This window comes from Xenopus laevis, chromosome 6S (assembly GCF_017654675.1).
Source record: "Xenopus laevis strain J_2021 chromosome 6S, Xenopus_laevis_v10.1, whole genome shotgun sequence".
Lineage (NCBI taxonomy): Eukaryota > Metazoa > Chordata > Amphibia > Anura > Pipidae > Xenopus > Xenopus laevis.
The window spans coordinates 62295507-62315403 of NC_054382.1; the positions used below are offsets into that span (position 1 = coordinate 62295507).

Sequence of the window (19897 nt, forward strand, 5' to 3'; positions counted from 1 at the left end):
AATTACAGGGGACCTTTTTACCCATAAAGAGGATCACTGTACCAGAGGCCACCCCTTCAGACTAGAAAAGAACTTTCATTTGAAGCAATGTAGGTGGTTCTTTACAGTGAGGTTGTGGAATGCACTGCGGGGTGATGTTGTGATGGCTAATTCTGTTATTGCCTTTAAGATGATTTTTTGGACAGACATAATATAAAAGGCTATTGTGATACTAAACTCTACAGTTAGTATAGATAAGGGTATATATAATTTATGTGAAAGTAGGGAGGGGTGTGCGTATGGATGCTGGGTTTTCATTTGGAGGGGTTGAACTTGATGGACTGTCTTTTTTCAACCTGATTTAACTTTGTAACTGCAGAAGGTAGAGAGACCCAGCCTTCCCCCTCCCACTGTTTCCCTCCACCCAGCGTTAACCCCACTGTTTCCCTCCACCCAGCGTTAACCCCACTGTTTCCCTCCACCCAGCGTTAACCCCACTGTTTCCCTCCACTGAGCCTTCCCCCCTCCTACTGTTCCCCTCCACCCTGCCTTACTCCCACTGTTTCCCTTCCATGCAGCCTTCCCCCCACTGCCCCCTCCACTCAGCCCTCCCCCCACTGTTCCCTCCACTCAGCCCTCCCGCCACTGTTCCTCTCCACCACTGTTCCCCTCCACCCAGCTTCCCCCACCCTTCCCCCTCCTACTGTTCCTCTCCACCCAGTTCCCCCCCACTGTTCCGCTTCACACAGCCTCCCCCACACTGTTACACTCCACACAGCATTTTATATATCCCGTCTCTTTACAAAGTGTAACCTTCAGGCAGCGTTCTCCTTGCACAGCCTTTAATTGTACAAAGCCTTACCCTCAGCTTTCCCCCTCACACAGCCTTTCCCTCCCCATAGCATTCCTCTCTCTCTCTCACACACACACACAGCTTTTCCCTCCGCATATCTCTCACTAGCATTCTCTTCAGCGTTCCTCTTAAGCAGGCTTTCCCTCCACTAGCCCTTCAGTCAGAAGTGTGCCATTCCCCCAGCCCTTCCATCAGCCGTGCCTCTCCCCCAGCCCTTCCATCAGCCGTGCCTCCGCCCCAGCCCTTCCATCAGCCGTGCCTCTCCCCCAGCCCTTCCATCAGCCGTGCCTCCGCCCCAGCTCATATGTACATACTGAAAGAAGAGGGAGAATTTATGAGTAGGAATCCTCAGCTGCACTGCAAATGAGCTGACTTCCGGTTTACAGTCGGACATCCTGTGAGGAGGACAGATTTCTGGGGCACGCAAGTAGATTCATAGCACCTTTCTTCAATATGCATTGCAGAGCATAGAGAGGCGTTTTATTTGGGTAATTTGGATAAACGCAAGTTAGATAGGTAACATGCAGTAAGGCAGGGTATTGTTTGGACGGTGTAGTCTTCATTTTTTTTGATGACCAAATGTAATATTACTGTTCCTTGTAGGCACTGAAATCTTTAAGGGGTGCAGAATACTGAGAGCCTTTAGATGGCAGAAGAGTCTAACAAGCTTGCATTCCCTTCAGTGGTAGATCGATATTTTACAAGATGGTACAAACCAGGTAAAATATTTTGTTTCAAATGTGCAAGGTACAGCCTAGTATTACCTGTCAGTATATTTATTCAACAGTTTAGCTCAGCAGTTCAGCAGCCACTGATTTGTGTGCTCTTTTCTATTATCATATTCATACTATGGCTTTCACAGAAGGCATAGTATATGGAACACAGATTTTACTCACCTGGTGTAATGAAAGAAACAATGGTGCCCACCTCCACTGCAGCAGCCTTACAATAGTGCAGATATATGCTTTTAAACTTACACATATATTATCTCTCTTATATATTTCTACACTTAGGGGCAGATTTATTAAAATGTGAGATTAGAGCTCACCACAGGAAAAAATCACCCACATTCTATTCATTCCTATGGGATTTTTAAAAGGGTTTTTACTGGGAAGCTACGCCAATGAGGTGAGCTGAAAAACTCGGCTTAGACAGCAGCATCTACCAGATAATCATGGGTGGCAAAAAGCATATAGGTGCCGATTTCCGTTTTTTAAAACTGATATTTGGCTTTTCTAGTGAGCGAATGCACTAGCAATGTGTACCTCCTGCCAACCAGGAAAGATAGGCAGGGGCCATGGGCAGGCCCGGATTTGCGGCAAGGCCGCATAGGCCCGGGCCTAGGGCGGCAAAGAAATAGGGGCGGCATGCCGCCCAGCCGCCGTCCAACTGCACCAGCTGCACCAGCGTTTTTTCGCCGGCGCGCTGGGAAGGCGCGCGCTAGGACCGCGCGGCCGCCTGGTCGGACCGCGTGGCCTAGGGGCGCCCAAAAGTGAAATCCGGCGCTGGCCATGGGTGGCATTGCAGGAGCTGCCTCAGAATTGCTGCTGTTTATTTATCAAATTGTGAACTCTAACTTTCACCCATTGATAACTACCCTTAAAATCCCATAGAAATTAATTGAAAGTGGGTGAATTTCTCTGTGTTGAGCCCTAATCTCACATTTTAATAAATCTGGCCCTTAATGAACCCCTTCTTCTCTTGCCTCTGCTCTGTTTCTGTTCCTTACACTTCTGCACACAAGTACAGTCTCTTCCCTTTTTTGCAGTAATACATGTACTTAAAATATAAATAATTTTACTGGAACTTTAAGTTTAACAATGGACCCACTTGCTAATCACTCTTCTGCCCTCTTCCCAACTGTACTTAAGGAAGCCCACTGGCTGACTGTACTCACCCGCACTGCTTTTCATAATGTAAAGTTGTACAGATGAGGTTGGTGGCCACTCTTCTTCTGACACTCTGCTTTATGGTTAGGAGCATGCACACTTGAAGATAAGATGTTTCTTGCTTAGGTGCACATTCATCCTGGGTCACAGAAAACAAAGGACTGAAAGATCAGAGGGCAATCCTAAACACTGAGTTATATATTTTTGTATTAAACAGTGGTCCCTTGTTTACGCAAGCCAGAAATTCCCCAATATTTCTTATGCTTCCAGTTTTAAACCAAGCACTGAGTCTGTAGTAGGCACTTACAATTGTTACACATTTAGTTGGCAGAACTGATAAAAGAGCCATCGGCCATAAGATAATTTTATGGAAGTATGTAATTTTTTTGTCATGATATGTAGAGTAACATATTGATTTATTCATTGTATTAGTTTAACATACTTTTCACACATCGGTGAATCCATCCCTCACCATATCCTTATCATTCACTCCTAGTTACTCACAAATGCCTTGGAGCACTATAGCCTCTGTAGAATTTTTAAGGTACTGGCACATGGGGCTTTTTGAGTGGTATAATAATGCAGTGCCAAAACTGCCTACATTGGTTTTTATAGGAATTACCTGCAAGTGTTTGCTAGTGACTATCAGGTGATATTTGCTTTAAAACCTGTTTGTTCACTACAGAATATGGACAGGATGCCTAGCTGCTGTGTTTACTAATAGTTAGGCTACTGTCTATGCAACCCTTTGAAGTAAGAGAAAAAAAAACAGGTTTTGTTTGTTTTTTACTTTTTGAATATGTTAAATGATGGAAAATCTTTTGAAATAAAAACTGAAACTGTTCCTGTGTGTAGCATGCATTAGTAGCCTGTGATGTTTGATTTCTGATTTTATCTAACGTTTTATTTGCTTTTCAGATATAAAGGGCAAGCCATGTGAAGATCATTGTATACTTCAGCATTCAAATCGGTAAAGGCACTTGTGATTTTATATCCATTACTAACCTATACTGTGTATAAACCCCACATTTATGATATTGAAAGTATTTCCTCATGTGATGTAGCACAAGTAAAGAGATAGAAAGAGATAGTAAAGCTGGCAATAAACATGAGGTGGTCCTCTGAGACATCACATGTGACACCCATGTCACTTTAGCCTATATTTGCCTGTTTGCTTGGTGTGGTTAATGTAAGGGAGTAGAAATTAACTTTTCAGTATTTTCCCAGCAAAGTTGTGTTTGGTGTCTCACATGACAGTAGCATATTTTGTTTGTAGATTTTGTTATTTACAAAATCATTTTGATGGGCAAATTTACACTAGTGCAACACATTCTGGTCTGCTACATACCGCTTTGTAGTTAGTATGCACTGACAGGCACTGTATCTGCCTGTCAGTGTATACAAGGGGCAAATTTTTAAGCGAAAATGTAAAAGTATACAAAAAAATAAGCAGGATGCATGATAATATCCTTATAACTGTTCAAGAATAACACTGTAACATATACAAATATTCCAAGTTAAGTTGGTGTGTGCATTTTTTTTTCTTTTTACATTTTGTCTTCACTTCAAGATGCATATTGATTTCTCTCCTCAATTTTTTTCTTGAATAATTGCTTAGCATTCATTTCATTTTAGGATTTAAATCCCCCTTTGATTTCAAACATTTGGTGGGGCCTTTCTTAGCGTATATCAAGTTTACAAATGTATGAAAACATCATAAGTATCTAGAACAGCAAAACAGTGTGCATAATAAATACCTGTGCTATAAAGACATAGGTTAATACTTCACAAGTAACACCATTTTGGTGTGGCTTTAAAGGGGATCTTCTGCTCTGGAAGGGGGTTCGCAAACTCTGTAACTGTTCTAAATTGATATAATTAGTTGATATATTTGTTATATTTGGCCATGCTGAGCAGAATCCCTGAGTTTCATTAAAGGCAGCTATTCGAAATGATACAATAGTTGCTAATATTCCACAGATACTGCTGAGAAATGCATCAACTAATTGTAACAGTTCAGAATGCGCCTTAATCACTGAGCTGCCTGACTGAAACACCAGAGACAGGAGCAATAAATTATATTAAAATTTTGGGAAAACTGTAAAAATAAAAGATGGTAAGCAATTTGTTTATGGTGAACAATCTGAAAACAACCAAAGTGAAAAAAGTGTTTGGAAGGTGAACAACCCCTTTAATGTATTACTTATATCATAGCTAATGGGGCATTATTTACTAAATAGTCATAGCACTAAGTAAAAAATCAACACACTTCACACAACCATTATGTTTAAGGTAGGCAGCAACATGTGCAAAGTTTAACCATTTGAATGTGGCAGACTAGCATCATTTTGGACCTTACTTGGGCCATGGACGCATACTTTCACAACTTTCAAATGTGTTTGACTGTATGGAGAGGAAAAGTATTCAGTAAATCCATTTGGCACAGTAAAAACATAATAAGGTCATGTAATACCTCTTAAAGGGGTTGTTCACCTTATAATTAACTTTTAGTATGATGTAGAAACTGATATTCTAAGACAATATGTAATTGTTTTTCATGTTTTATTATTTGTGGTTTTTGAGTTATTTAGCTTTTTATTTGGCAGCTCTCCAGTTTGCAGTTTCAGCAATCTGGATGCTAGGGTCTAAATTACCTTAGCAACCATGCATTGATTTGAATAAGAGACAGGAAATAAATTGGAGTGGGCCTCAATAGAAAGATGAGTAATAACAAGTAGCAATAGCTATACATTCGTATCCTTACAGAGCATTTGTTTTTTAGATGAGGGCCATTTGGAGCCAGAAAATGCCTAAAACTAGTATTTAATAGCATTCTAAAAGTTAACATAAAGGTTAACTAAAGTTTTAGAAAACAGGAAAAATATAGAGTAAACATAGAAAAATATGGATTATAAATCAGTTGGAAAAGTATTTTTTTGTGCAATATTTAAAAATGGTTTCACTGTGAAGGTGAAGCACCCTTTAACTAATTATTAAAGTAGTATTTGCTTCAAGCCTTATTTTTTTTATTGTATTAGAACTTGATAATTTTGGCTTTTTTTCTGCAGAATCTGTATTATCACACTAGCGGAATGTCACCCACTTCTTCAAAATGAAAAAACCATTAAAAGTATTAGTTACCAGATCAGTGCCAATTGCAGCAGACTGCAGAACAAAGTCTCTGGAAAATCGAAAAGGGTGAGATATGTCTTAGATTATAGAGTAACCTCTAGGGCAGGGCTGTCCAACTGACGGCCCGCGGTCCCCCCCCCCCTTATGTGGCCCTCCATATCAAAGTCTGCCTGCTGTGTCTGTTTACCATTTGTAAAATTTAAAAGGTATCACTACAGAGATTAACTGGCCCCTGCATTGTTTAATCAAATTCACACTGTAATCACCTCTATTGTTCACACCTGTGATCCTCCTGTATTGTTCACACTTGTGTGTCTATTGTTGACACCTCTATTGTTGATATCCTAAAACCCTGTACTGTTCACACCTGAGACCCAGACTGAAACTGCCCACATTGTTCACACACATCTTATGTGTACAACACTTTCATTTATATTAAAGCCATGATTACTGAAACAAATTATTAAATAAACGCTTGAAAAAAAAAGAAAAAAAAACCCCCATTAAAAGTGCGCCCCTCAATGATGGCGTCCTAGACAGCCGCCTACTCTGCCTACCCCTAGTTCCAGCCCTGATCCCTGCAGTGAGCACCAACCATCTGGTTTTTTGGTGTGCTATTAATGTGGACATGGTTTTGTGGTAACATGGGTGTGGTTTAAAGTGGGTGTGGTCTAAAAACAGGGAGTGGCTAACACTGGCTTCCATTATTGGCCCTCCACCATGTAGATTAGAAAAATTCCGGCCCTCTGTACCATATAAATTGGACAGCACTGCTCTAGGGCATCTTCTAGACCTGATTAGTTACACTTTATTTTTTTACTGTATATATGTGACAGATTAGTCAAATCAGTTATTCCTTCTAAACCATTTTATTTGCTGGTTGACTGCAGTACTTTAAATAATAATAATTAAAAAAATAAGATGCATGAATGGTAGTTTTCTATGTGGTATGGGCAGTGCAGAAAAGACTATTGCATGCAAGTAAATAAATAGTTAAAATCCAGTATGGGCCTCCAGGATTGCCCAATCTGGCCAGTTTGAAAATCCTGTGAGATGAGGACCTCATCTGTGCTCCTTGCCAAATGGGCCCCTGTACTCCTGCATTTTTTGTTTTGTAAAGGGGAAAAATGACATGCTGTGCTGCAAATTATATGAAACTAATCCCTCAGTGATGAGGACAGCACCACAAAATCGGGACTATTCTGTAATATGCAGGTTAAATGACTCAAGGTAAAAGCAAGAAAGGGAGAAGAGAAAATCTCACTTGAATATTCATGGTTGCGCTGTCATGTCTGTCAGTGAGATAATTAGCCATGTACTACAAACTTATTAACTGCTTTAAAGGGGGCCTGCCACCTTAAGAAATAATTGCAAATCTTATTTTATGATGTTAGCTAGGCAAAATAAACATCACTTACATTATAAAAATTATTTAAATATTGTTTTTTTAAGTCTTGGAATTCACAATAACAAAGCAGGCAGGTGCCATTTTGTAGACACTGTTATTAAACTGAAGGAAAGCTACCAAGACAGTTTATTGCCAATAGATTAACCACAATTGTGCAAGATAGAATGCTATATTTATTCTGTAGAATGCTTTACCATACCTAGGTAAACAGCTTTAGAAACTTAGAAACTCCCTGTTTGTTTAGGATAGCAGCTGCCATATTAGCCTGAATCTCTCCCTGTTCACTCATAGCTCTGGGCTCAGATTACAGCAGGGAGGGGAGGGGAGAGGTAGAGGTGCAAACTGAGCATGCTCAAGCCCAAGCCCTGGAGGTTTAAGATGAAAACAGGAAGTCTGATACAGAACTATATGGGGCAGATTTGCGGTTTTGCGGTCATTCGATCAAAGGATTTTTCTTCAACTTCAAAAAACTTAGAAAAATGCTCTAGAAGGTCCCCACAGGCTAACATAGTACTTCGGAAGGTTTAATTTGGTGAATTATTGAAATATAAGTTTTTTTAAAGAGACAGTACTTCAATTATCGAATGGTCGAATATTCAAACTATTTTACTTCGAATCGAAGTATCCAAAACATTACTTCGAATTTCGAATTTTTTTCTTCAAAAGTTCACTTTGACCTTTGATATATCTGCCCCTATGCGTAGACAATAGAAGGGCATAAATGCTGTGCTGTGTGAGGATTCAGAGCAGCATTACTTTGAGGGTTTACTGATGTATTTATATAGACCTTTCTCACAACGCTTACTTAATTTTAACCTCTCCTTTAAGGCAAGCTTTGCATTATGCACAATCTTGTTTGTGTCAGAATGGGGGACCTGATAACCCCTGCCCATGCACTGGCTACGCAATTACATGGTGAGGGGATAGTGGGGAGCCGAGTGACATCTAGTAAGGGCTGAATAGAAAGTAAGGTATAGAGAAGGGGCAGGCAATATATGATTGAAAGCTGAGACTTTTAAATGAGTTTATAACCGTTATGGATGTTTTAATAAAATAAATTATAGATTTTGGGTTTCATGTTTAATTTGAAAAGGACTTTTATTATTCAGCTTTTACATCTGGGTGACAGGTCCACTTTAAAGGAGAACTAAACCAACAAGAGAGAAGTATCTTAAAAATGCTACACATTATGTTTTAAAATTCTGTACCAGCTCAAGGCAACCACAACCCTCCAGCAGTGAAGATCTGTGCTTCTGAATAAAACCCAATAGCTCGCCATCTTCCTTTCTGCTCATGAACAGACATGCTTTGAACTACTGCCACCTGAGCTTAGGGACCAACTTTAGAGCTGCTCAGACAACACTGAGCATGTGGGTGTCACTGACATGCCTAACAAAATCCAAGATGGTGATCCCTGTGTACAGATTGGAAGGTCTGAATCATTACCGATACACAGATTATGAACTTTAGCCTGGTGTAGTAAGTGTAGTCTATAAAGTACAGCACTTCTACCCATATTTGATTCCAGGGTTTAGGTCCCTTTTAAAAACAAGAGAAGCTTGTGAAGGAGAGTTGTGAGAAGTAGGCAATGCTCAAGAAAAAAGAGAAAATATGAGAACACCCAACATGGAGCTACACCAGACCAAGGTTTATAAATGCTCAAATAATGTGATTTATTCCTTCTACAAAAAAATGGATAGTCAACCTTATTCTAGAAAAACATGCACTGTTAAAATGAAGCACACATCAACCTAGATAGCTGTAAAAATATTTTTATGTATGCCAAAGAAGTAAAGTAACAATATAATAATAATTTACTGATCATGCTTTGTTAGCCTCATGAGAGCAGTTTTGTCTACAATAATAGGAAATATTGAATGGTTTAATCTTAAACTATACCCTCCTGTCTGGAGCTCCTGCTTAATTTGAGATTACCATACTCTATGGGCAGACTAGAGAACTGAACATACATGCCTCAGTGGTGCTCATGCTCTGTAAAACAAAAAAACATTTTACTTTCACATATCAATGTGACACAATTTCATAGTATCACAGATAGAACAACACTCGTCCCAACAATATTTATCTTCACAGGTCTTTTTAATCTTCAATTGACCTTGAAGTGTCCTGAGTATATACCTAGTAAAGCTTGGGAACAACATTTATCAAAATGTAATGTGCTCAGAGCAAAACAGTTTTAAATAATAGCAGGATGGATTCAGAGAGACAAAAAATAGATGCACTACACTTACTCATGTCTGAAAAAATACATTAAAAATATAGTTACAAAAGTAATTAATTTTTTTTTAAATCTATTATAACATTGTCTTTCCATGATCTTTATAACTTTGTCATATTTGTCCAATGCTTTTACATTACCTATCTGAAATCCCATGTTTCTCTATGAGGAGGCTGCCATTTTTGTGCAGCATTAATCCCTTAGATTAAGAAGGGACCGTCAAGTTGGAATAACAGGTTTTACATCTCTGGAAAGTGCGTTATCCTTGACATGACATAATTTATTTGTGGTCCAGCATGGTTAAGAAGGGTCATTTTCTTCCCAGATTATAAATTTTTCTAATTTTTGCACCTTTTTTTCCCCCATTGCCGTAGGAAAACCTAAAAGCAGGGTTCCACTGTAATTAAAGTGCTTTCCCCTTTAAACAAAACAGCCATTGTTAGTTTCTATATTGCAAAAACACAATTTGGCCTTGCTATGTTACTATGACACAGAATCATCATTTGTAAAGTAATCTTAATACAGAGATTTATATATTTTTATTTTTATAGGGTGCTCAATTCCTAACAGAACTTGCTCCTTTATGTAGAATATCCAGCACAGATGGTGAAGAGTATACTATATACAGGTAAGGGATTTGTACACAGCTTCACATCTAAATATTATTTTTTAATGATAGGCAAGCAGGTTTCTAATGCAGAGAAGAGGCAAGGACGCAAAATGCAGTAAATATGTTTCCGTGAATTGTTCAACAAAAACACATTAACAGGGTGTTTGGCATCAAAAATATAACAGTTTCTTACACCGAAGATTGTGGTCTTCTGACTCCCCCGGGGCCTTTCTGTAGGCCACACAGCCTAATATAATTGGCTTCACTGCTGCACTTTCTCCCAAAAGACTCAGTCTCTCTCCATGCACAGTCACAGGTCTGTTGGCACTTACTTTTTTTTTTTTCAAGCTCAGACTGAGACACCCTGGGGCGGATTTATCAAAATGTAAGATTAGAGCTCATCACAGAAAAACTCACCCATGTTCTATTCAACCTTATGGGATTTTTAGAATTGTATTTATCAGTGGAGTTCACAATTTGATAAATATGCTTTAAAAAATCCCATAGGAATGAATAGAAAGTAGGTGAGTTTTCTTCTGCAAGCTCTAATCTCACATTTTGATAAATCTCTGTCTCTCTTTGTCAGACACCCTCTGTGCCTCAGGCTCCTTGGGTCCCATGGTCCTCTTTCAGGCTTCCTCTCGCACTAATGAAAAACCAGGACCAGGACCATGTCTCTCCTCCAAACACACAGGAGGGATCTGTCTCCTTCAGACATCCAAGGAAGAGCCCATAGGTGTTTGAGCACAGCCCTTTTACCTGCAGTAGCAGCTCTGCTCTCGGCTGCAACCTAACCCTATCTGTTCTAGACATCCCTCTTCAGACCATATCATACAGCTTAAATGCCTGCTTAGCTGTATGTGCATGATGTGCAATTCTTTTCACAAGAAGCCTTTATAGTTTTTTTTTTATACAGTGCCTTGCAAAAGGGTGTCGCTGGAAGGCCCTTTACCCCCTTTGTTATGAAATCCTGTGTGCAGGTATTACATGTTCACAAATTAAATAATTTGCACCTGCTTTTGAAAGGCCCTAGAGTTTGCAAGTGGTTTAGGTAATTTTTGATGAGTAGGAAGGATGGCAATAGTTTGTCTCGTTGTTAGCACTAACGGGTGTTCTGCAACAATTCTCCCCCCCCCCCCCAGGTCTTACTGCGGTTTGCCTCCTGCCATTCACCAATATAGCATTGACAAACACATTGTATTTGTAAGGAAGTGGCAGGTCTCTATGCACACAAGTAACTTGTGTTACTTTAAAGTATAATTCTGGCCATACACTGAGAGATCTGCTCATTTGGCAACGTCGCCAAATGAGCGGATATCTCCCTGATATGCCCACTTTGAGGTGGGCGATATCAGGCTGATCTGATCATAGGCCCTAGGGCCCAACGATCGGATCATAACGACAGGTATATCGGTGGTCGGATCGCAGGACCACATCAACGAACAGATGTGGGCGCGATCTGACAGGATTTTTTACCCTGCCAGATAGTCATCTGGCCGCATTTCGGCCAGATATCAATCGGGGAAGCCTGTCGGAGGGCCCCACACACTGGCCAATAAGCTGCCGACTCGGTCTGCTTTTATCGGCCCGTGTATGTGGGCCTTAACATTGTTATTAGTTACTATGAACTTTTATCAGCAGCACTTAAATCAGGAAGGCAAAACCTTTCTGTCTGATTTATATGTATCTTTCAATTCTTACATAGCTTTGCACTGTGCTTTTCTCAGCTGCTACTTGATTCAGCACTTTTGTTCCTATTAGCAGTTGTTTCTAGAAAAATATACTGTTTTTCCAGGGGACATTCCCTGGTGATGATCTGGTCTGATCTGGTTTATCTCAGGTAAAATGTAAACATGGGATGAGCTTAAAGAAGAATTCAACCCCCTAGGCGCAAAAATCCCTCCCCCCCCTCATCTACTTGTTACTTACCCCTCCTCTCCAGCTGCCATCTTCTCCCGAGGCGCTCTTCTTCCTGTAGTCATCGGCATTTGGTTGCGCATGCGCAGTAGGAGGCATTTTCCGGTTCGGATCTACTGAGAAGTAATCTGAAACTTCGCGACTTTCGGGTGCATGTGCAGTTGGAGGCATTTGCCGGTACAGAGCTCCTGTGCATTTGCCCGAAAGTCACATTGTTTCAGATTTCTTTTTCAGAAACTTTGTGACTTTAGGCACATGCGCAAATGCCTCCTACTGCACAAGCGCCACCAAATGCCGATGACTACAGTAAGAAGAGCGATCGGGAGAAGATGGCTGCCGTGAACTCCGCTGGAGAGGACCTAAAAGGAGGGGTAAAGTAACAAGTTAGGGGCATTTGCCCAGGGGGGAGGGGGGGCTATGCAGTGGAGGGATTTTTGCGCCTAGGGCATTGAATTCTCCTTTAATGATTCGTGTAGCACTGTGTGTTATAGTTTAGCTGTGGGATTGGCCATTCTTTATTGATGCTGCCAGAAAGAACAGTTTGGGTGGGCTGTAGCTATCACTGATACATGCTATATATTGCATTGTACAATACTTGTGAGGCCCACTGCATCGAACTCCAGTATAATATTTATGTTGTAGCTTTATAAGAATTGTTTTTCAAACCTTTGAATGATATCAGTTCTGTATGTATGTCAACACAGATCACTTTTGTTATTCTGTCTGTTGTACAAAACTTCCATAGCTAATTAGCAATTCATTCAGATTCACGTTTCATGGCATCTCAGAAAAATGTATTCTGCATCAGAAAGTATTAATAAGCCCTGTAGCATCAGCTTATGTGACAGCAACTCATTTTCTGCTTCATGAATTTTGACAATCCCCCTAAACTTAGCATTTAAACACCTGCCCAGAGCCCACTGAGCATGCGTAGTGTTACTATAAAAAGATGGCCCAACATTTAGCAAAACTGTGAGCTCTTATGGTCACTTTAAAGGTCTGGAGCATTACTGTTATAGAGTAGGTCTGCTGAACTTCTCAGCTGGTTAAATAAGTGTTTATAAAATATATTTTGATATATACATTTATTTTATAAAATTTGTAACCACATTTTTATGCTTTAGTTTCCTTTAATGTTTTCTATTTTACCTTTCCCCTCTCCTCTTTCTTTCTCCCAAATGTTAACATCCGCCTCCTCTCCTGCTCATCTATACTGTCATCCTTTTCCCAAATCCTCCTCCTCTGCTCTCTTTTGTGTTTTATCACCCCTCTTGATCAATCCTTTCATTTTCTATTTTTCTGCTACCTTTTCTTTTCTCCTCTTCCCAGTTTATCTGATCTCCCAGTTTCACCTTATGCCCTTAAGTTCTTTTCTCTCTTTTTCCAGTTCTGTTACCTTGTCTTCATTCTCTCCAGTTCATTTGTATTCTTCTTGCTGCTTTACTTTCTGGTCTCTCATTCTCAATTTTTATTCCTAATCAGCCTTCACCCATTCATTTTCTGCTCTGTTTTCATTGTTCTGTTAGTCTCTGTTGTTTGCTTACCACTTGGTTTTTGTTTTTCCTTTAATTTTCTTTTACCAGCACCTCACAAAGAGATAGCGTAAACAGGATTGATTCTTTTTGACAAGAGTTTAAATCTCTAGACATTTCCCAATGCCTGTGCAGCTTACTTGGTGTTTATACTAACATGTAGAGAGGTGCCTGAGAATGACAGGATTTTAATGACGGCAAACACTGCATCTAGTATCAAAGTGAATATAAGCATACAGTGGGGCATGACAGTTTTTGAACCCTTTAAAATGTTCCTAAAACATCATCTGATTTTTAAACAAGTCCTCCTAGAAGTAAATTAAGAAAACAAACAAATGAAACAAAATGTATTATACAGAAGTTGGTCATGTATTCATTGAAAAAATATGATCCAATAACATATCTGCGTGTGACAAAAGTAAGTGAATTGTGCTCTCGGTATTTGGTGTGACCCTCTGTGCAGCAATAACTGCCACTAAACTTTGCGGTAACTGTTGATCAGTCCTGCACATTGACTCTGAGGATTTCTAGCCCATTCCTCCATACAGAACAGCTACAGCTCTATGTTGGTGGGTTTCTTCACATGGACCCCTCGCTTTAGGCCTTTCAGCAAAATTTAATTTCGATAAGGGTCAAGACTTTGACTAGGCCATTTCATTACATTCACCATTCTCTGGTAGAACGACTTGTATATTCAGGATCATTGTCTTTCTGCATGACCCACTGTTTCTTGAGATTCAGTTCATGGACAGATATCTTGGCATTTTTCTTTAGAATTCTCTGGCATTGTTCAGAATTCTTTGTTCCATCAATGATGGCAAGCCATCCAGGCCCAAACCAGAACACTCCCACCACCATGTTTCACAGATAAAGTTCTTATGCTGGACGGCAAAAGAAATGTAACGCTCCTCATTTAATCCAAAAAGTTCCCCCAAGACACTAAATGGTTTAGCGAGTAACCATTAACAAACAAACTTTCTGCAGGTTTGGAAGCCAGTCACACAATATGCAAATGTTTTGACTCAATCAATATAAGTGGCCTATCCAACTATATCATAGGGCCAGAAGTTAGATTTCCGTTACATTTAAAATTAACTTTTGCATCTAAAATTGTTATAAAGATTTTTTTAAGCTTTGTGGGCTCTGTTTGTTGTTAGGGAAAAATTAGAGGTAGAGTGTTAAGTTTTGCATAGAGGAACTCTATATGTAAAGTCTGACCAAGTAAAACTAAGGGGCCTATTTATTTAACATTCAACTTTTCTTTCTTTTTCTTTTTACAAAATGTGTGGTTTTCCTATTTTTATTAAGTGTAAAAACCATGAAAACCTCATACTTCATCATAATATTTCACCAAATGTTGTAGAAGGCAATGGGAGCTGTGCTGATCCTTTGGACTATTTTTAATCAATTTAGACTGAGGTTTTCTAATTTTTTTTTCATTAGGAATTGTACGAAAAACTCATTTGTTAGAGGTTTTAGAAGTATTCATATTTTGTTCGGATCATTTAGTGCTTTTTTTTTTTTCATTTATGCTTTTTAACTACCAGGGGTGCAGGGGGTGCGATCGTACCCGGGCCCGCACCCCCTTGGGGCCCACCGGAGCCATGATAAGTTATTGTGGGAGGCTGGGCAGGGGAGATTTTGCAGCATTTATGCCAACAGCACAATTAATAGGGGGAAGGGCCTGACGGGGCCCCGGGTGCCCATCCTGTACCAGGGCCCGCTAGCAAGTAGTTACGCCACTGCCATGACATTCAACATTTTAGAGAAAGGAAGTTTAGTCATGGTTTCAAAAACCTTTAAAATGAGACTGTTGATAAATAGGTCTCCACAACTATCCTGAACTTCATTCACAAATGTCTCCCTCCATTTAATATGTTGCATGAAAGAATTACATAATAGCTAATTTGAGAATTTAGCAACATTAGAATCTAGTGTTCTAGAATCTAGAAAATACAATTAGAAGGGACTTGGGTGTCCGTAGAAAATTTTGCAGGGGGGGGTGAGGCAAGGAGGCAAATTACTTGTACACATATTTTGGTTTCAGCATCCACAAAGCTTTTATATAATATATAAAGTAGTATATATATTGAATACATATAGCATGTTCATTCTGTTACTAACACTTTACCATCAATTGGATCATTCCAATTTGGCAATTTTGATTAAATATAAAGGATGGCAAAGTAGCAATTTTATGTATAAATACCCCCAGAGCTCACACAAAGATGGCAAAGTGGCAAGTTCATGTATAAATACCCCTAGAACTCACAGCAGAATGGCACAGTTATTTTACATGATTTACTGCCTTCACAGCTCTCTGGCTTTGACTGGAAAGTGGACCAGTAGCCAGCACATCATCCAGGGACAACTTTGAAAAATACAAAAGCAGAGCCACTGACCATGTGGGTGGGAGGGTGGGCTGCAGTGTTTAAGTGTTATAAGCAAAGTTAATAATAGTGCCACACTCTCACTAAACCGCCTGTTGAAGCGTCGGGTGCACGACTGTGTTCCTCTCTGCAAAGGAAATTTCCCACAGTATACCATAAAATCCAGCAGCACTCCGATAAGTGATTCAAATATTTATTCGTGCCACTAGCCAAGCGACGTTTCAGGCTATTCCAGCCCTTTATCAAGCCCTTGATAAAGGGCTGGAATAGCCCGAAACGTCGCTTAGCTAGTGGCACGAATAAATATTTGAATCACTTATCGGAGTGCTGCTGGATTTTAAGTGTTATAAGCAGCTCCTTCCTTGGTTTTCTTTTTCCCTACGCTGAACTCAGGGAACTGAAGGAGGCGGGCAGTATCAGTGCTGGCCAATCAGCTCCACAGCTGCTGCTCTCCTGAAGTAATTTGATCCGGCTGCAGGGAATGTTTCAAGGGAGGAGAGCACACCAAGGGAGCTGTGAAAACAAAAGTCGGGCTACCTTCCCCCCCCCCCCTATTTGTGGACGCCCATGAGAAGGGATGCACTGATTGCAGTTTAATTTAAATATTACATTTACATAATATAAAATTCTTGACACTTATTTTTTTTTAGTTGTATCAGAGGTCGACTCCTAGAAGTAAATGAAAATATCCTTCAAAATCCTGGATTATTGAAAGAAAAGGTAATTATTGTATACTGTACATATCTATAAATCAGTGGCCAGGAGGAAATGTCTGTCTGCTGAGGACCATAATATCGCTGTACCATACCAAACAGTTCTAAATATCTGTTCTGAAGGCCTTTGCAATGACTGTCCCTCCTGTAGACAACTGTGTAGGGCCCTTCTGTCACTGCCAGTGTCTTCTATGGACAGATCACACCCTATGACTTTCTCTGGGAATCAGTGACAGGTTATTCAGGGCATTTTGCAAATTGCAATTTTTCCTTAGAGTGCCATAGCTCTATAGAGCCACTTTTCATCCAAGTTCAACATAAACCAGATGTAGAATAAAGGGTACATTGGAAGCAGTCTTTAAATGAACTATTCTGTGCTTTCTGGAATTAACTTTTTTTTTTTCTTTTTACAATAAGCAAAACGTATTTCTGGTTCATGCATAATTGATCCAAGGTCTGCAGGTTTTGATCACTGATGTGCATTTCAGAATAGCAAACACCTAAACTTTTCACTCCTTTCTATAGAAAATTTAAGGATTAAAAGAAGGGTTTCTGAGTGACATTTGCTTGCAGCCTCTATAAATAATACATTTCCCATGTTGTGCTGTGGGATGCAGCTAGAGGCGATATAGGTATTATTAACCAGAATGCTTGGAACTTGCATTTTCCCGGATATGTCATATAATTTGGATCTCCATACCTTAAATCTGCTAAATATCCGTTAAACATTAAATAAACTCAATAGGATTGTTTTGCAACCAGTACTAGTTATGATCAAGTACAAGTTACAGTTTCATCATTACAGAGAAAAAGGAATCATTTTTAAAAAAAATATTTAATCATTTATTAAAATGGTCTCTATGGAAGATGGTGAGACTTTCAGGATAATGGGTTTCTGGATGAGGGATCCTGTATCAATGACTATGAAGATTTTCATTCATCCAGGTCATGGTAAATCTAAAAAACAACTTGACTTGCTGAGTAATCATTGAAGACGTTTCATTACCCATCCGAGCAGCTTCTTCAGTTCAACTGACTGGTGTGGGAAATTCTCGTTTTATAAACTCTTCCACTAATCCAATCACAATCGCACATTGTCTGCTACATACAATGCTGTTCCAACATCTGTACCCCGGCAGTTTCAGAACACTTCACATGTCTGTTGCAACTCTCACAAGTAACACCTGTTTCTAGGAGTTGCATAACACATTGGCTAATCCTATCACAGTAACTACACAGAATCTGCACCTCTGTGAATTTCTTCAGATGTCACCTCTTTGAAGAGTTACAATGTGCCATTGTGATTGGATTAGTGGAAGAGTTTATATGACGAGAACTTCCCACACCAGTCAGTTGAACTGAAGAAGCTGCTCGGATGAGTAGTGAAACGTCTTCATTGATTACTCAGCAAGACCAGATGTTTTTAGATTTACCTATACTAGATATATCTGTATCAATGTTTTGATGCTGCTGTTAACAGTTTTCAATTACAAACCTTTCTTTTTTTCTATAAAAGTGTAACGTGTGCATTTCAGAATGGATGATGGTGCACAAGAATTTACAGGTCTCAAGGGAACTACATTTTGCATGGGGTCGGGGCGTAACTACAGAGGAAGCAGACCCTGCAGCTGCAGGAGGGCCCAGGAGGAAAAGGGGCCCCATGAGGCTCTAATTCATATAGAATTCCAATAAATATTAATAAAACTGCTCAACCTCTAGACATTTTGGGGGCCTGAAATATTATTTGCTGTGGGACTCCGTAATATCTAGTTACGCCACTGCCTGGGGTAAAGAATTTTGCATGAGTGTGCACACGCATATAGGCTTAGCAGCTCACTCGTGTGACTGGGATTACTTTGTCAAATAATAGCAAACTGTGAGATCAAGGTTTGGAGATTTGGCTTTTGCTAAAAGGAATGTTGCACTCTATTAATTTAACCCTGCAAATACCTTGAGCACAAGTTCCTTTCTAGTAAAGGCTGGAAACAGGCAAACACATTGATGGTTGAATGGAAAGTAACAGTTAGTTGACATAGACAGATTATGTAGAGGTTGTGGACAAAACACGCTCAAAAAACTGCAGATACTTTGCTGTAAGGTTTATTCAACTGAATGTTGAATAAACCTTGCAGCAAAGTATCTGCGTTTTTTTTTAGCGTGTTTTGTCCACAACCTCTACAGAATTTGCAGTTGCAGTAGCTTCTAAGTGGGACAGAAGCAGTGGCGCAGGCAAGTAATTGTGTAACTGGTACCAACCTTTATTATTTCTGTGTGCACAGATTAGTCCTTTCTTTTCTCTCTAACTTTTATATTTGTTTCTTAGCCATCCACAGAAGGTTATATTGCGGTTGTGCTTCCTAAATTTGAAGAGAGCAAAACTATTACAGAAGGACTTCTATCTCAGCGAGAATATGAAGAAATTGTACAGAGCCGTGCTGCCCTCAGATCAGAAACTGTGCAGGCAGTGTATTGACTACATATATTAATATACCTACCTCCGAATGGAATTAATTTCCAAGAGAGCAAAATGACTTCTCAAAACAGTAATGCATCAGAAGGCAATGATGTTTTGGTATATATTTTTTATTGATGCACTAAATCCCAGCAGTTTTTTGCAGGATTTAGATTCGAAACCCTTTAATGCCATCTGATTTTAAAGCACTGGATAAAAACAACGTTTTTTTTTTGTATGATTAGAGCTCAGATTTAGTTTGGTATTCAGCTATTTTTTTTTCCATTTGATATTTTATATGACCAAGTTCAAAAATGCATTTGGTTTGTAGTTTTTGTATAAAGTCTGTTGCTGGCTCAGCAAACACATTTGGTTTTACTTGGATTTGTATCTCTGCCAATGGCTGACTTTGGTACTTGAAGGCATCACAACAAAAATAAACGTGGTATGCAAACTCAGCTAACTTGTATTTTTCTCCCCCCCCCATTACATTTATTATGGAAGCACAGTATGCCAATGCCATACATGTTATGTTTAAGAGTGTTGCTGCAGTTCTACAATATGAGTCTTGACACAAGTAGTTTAAAACAGATAATGATCTCCATTTGAAACTGATAACCTGTACTACAAATACTGTGCTAGCTTGCTCAACCAATGTTAGCTACATAACCAGACTGATATAATGGAGCCGTGGAAATAACAACTAGCTGGAGAAGGTGTAATTGTCAGACCTCCTTTTGTGTGCTGCACCTAACAAATTGATTCCAACAAGCCAGAATGTTA

At 39.5% G+C, this 19897-nt stretch overlaps 1 protein-coding gene across 6 annotated transcripts; it reads left to right on the top strand.

Annotated features, from left to right (window-relative positions):
• Positions 1-691: 691 nt before the first annotated feature.
• abitram.S (actin binding transcription modulator S homeolog) lies at positions 692-19572 on the top strand. Of its 6 annotated transcripts, none has more exons than XM_018268692.2 (7): positions 692-1348; positions 1436-1551; positions 3640-3691; positions 5790-5919; positions 10052-10128; positions 16600-16669; positions 18986-19572. In XM_018268692.2, the coding sequence occupies exons 2-7, from the start codon at positions 1479-1481 to the stop codon at positions 19133-19135; spliced, it is 552 nt and encodes a 183-aa protein (XP_018124181.1). In that variant the 5' UTR covers positions 692-1348; positions 1436-1478; the 3' UTR covers positions 19136-19572. The 6 variants fall into 6 exon arrangements, with proteins under 6 accessions (XP_018124181.1, XP_018124182.1, XP_041423092.1 ...); XM_018268693.2 differs by having other exon boundaries at positions 692-1259; XM_041567158.1 differs by having other exon boundaries at positions 692-1255.
• Positions 19573-19897: the final 325 nt, after the last annotated feature.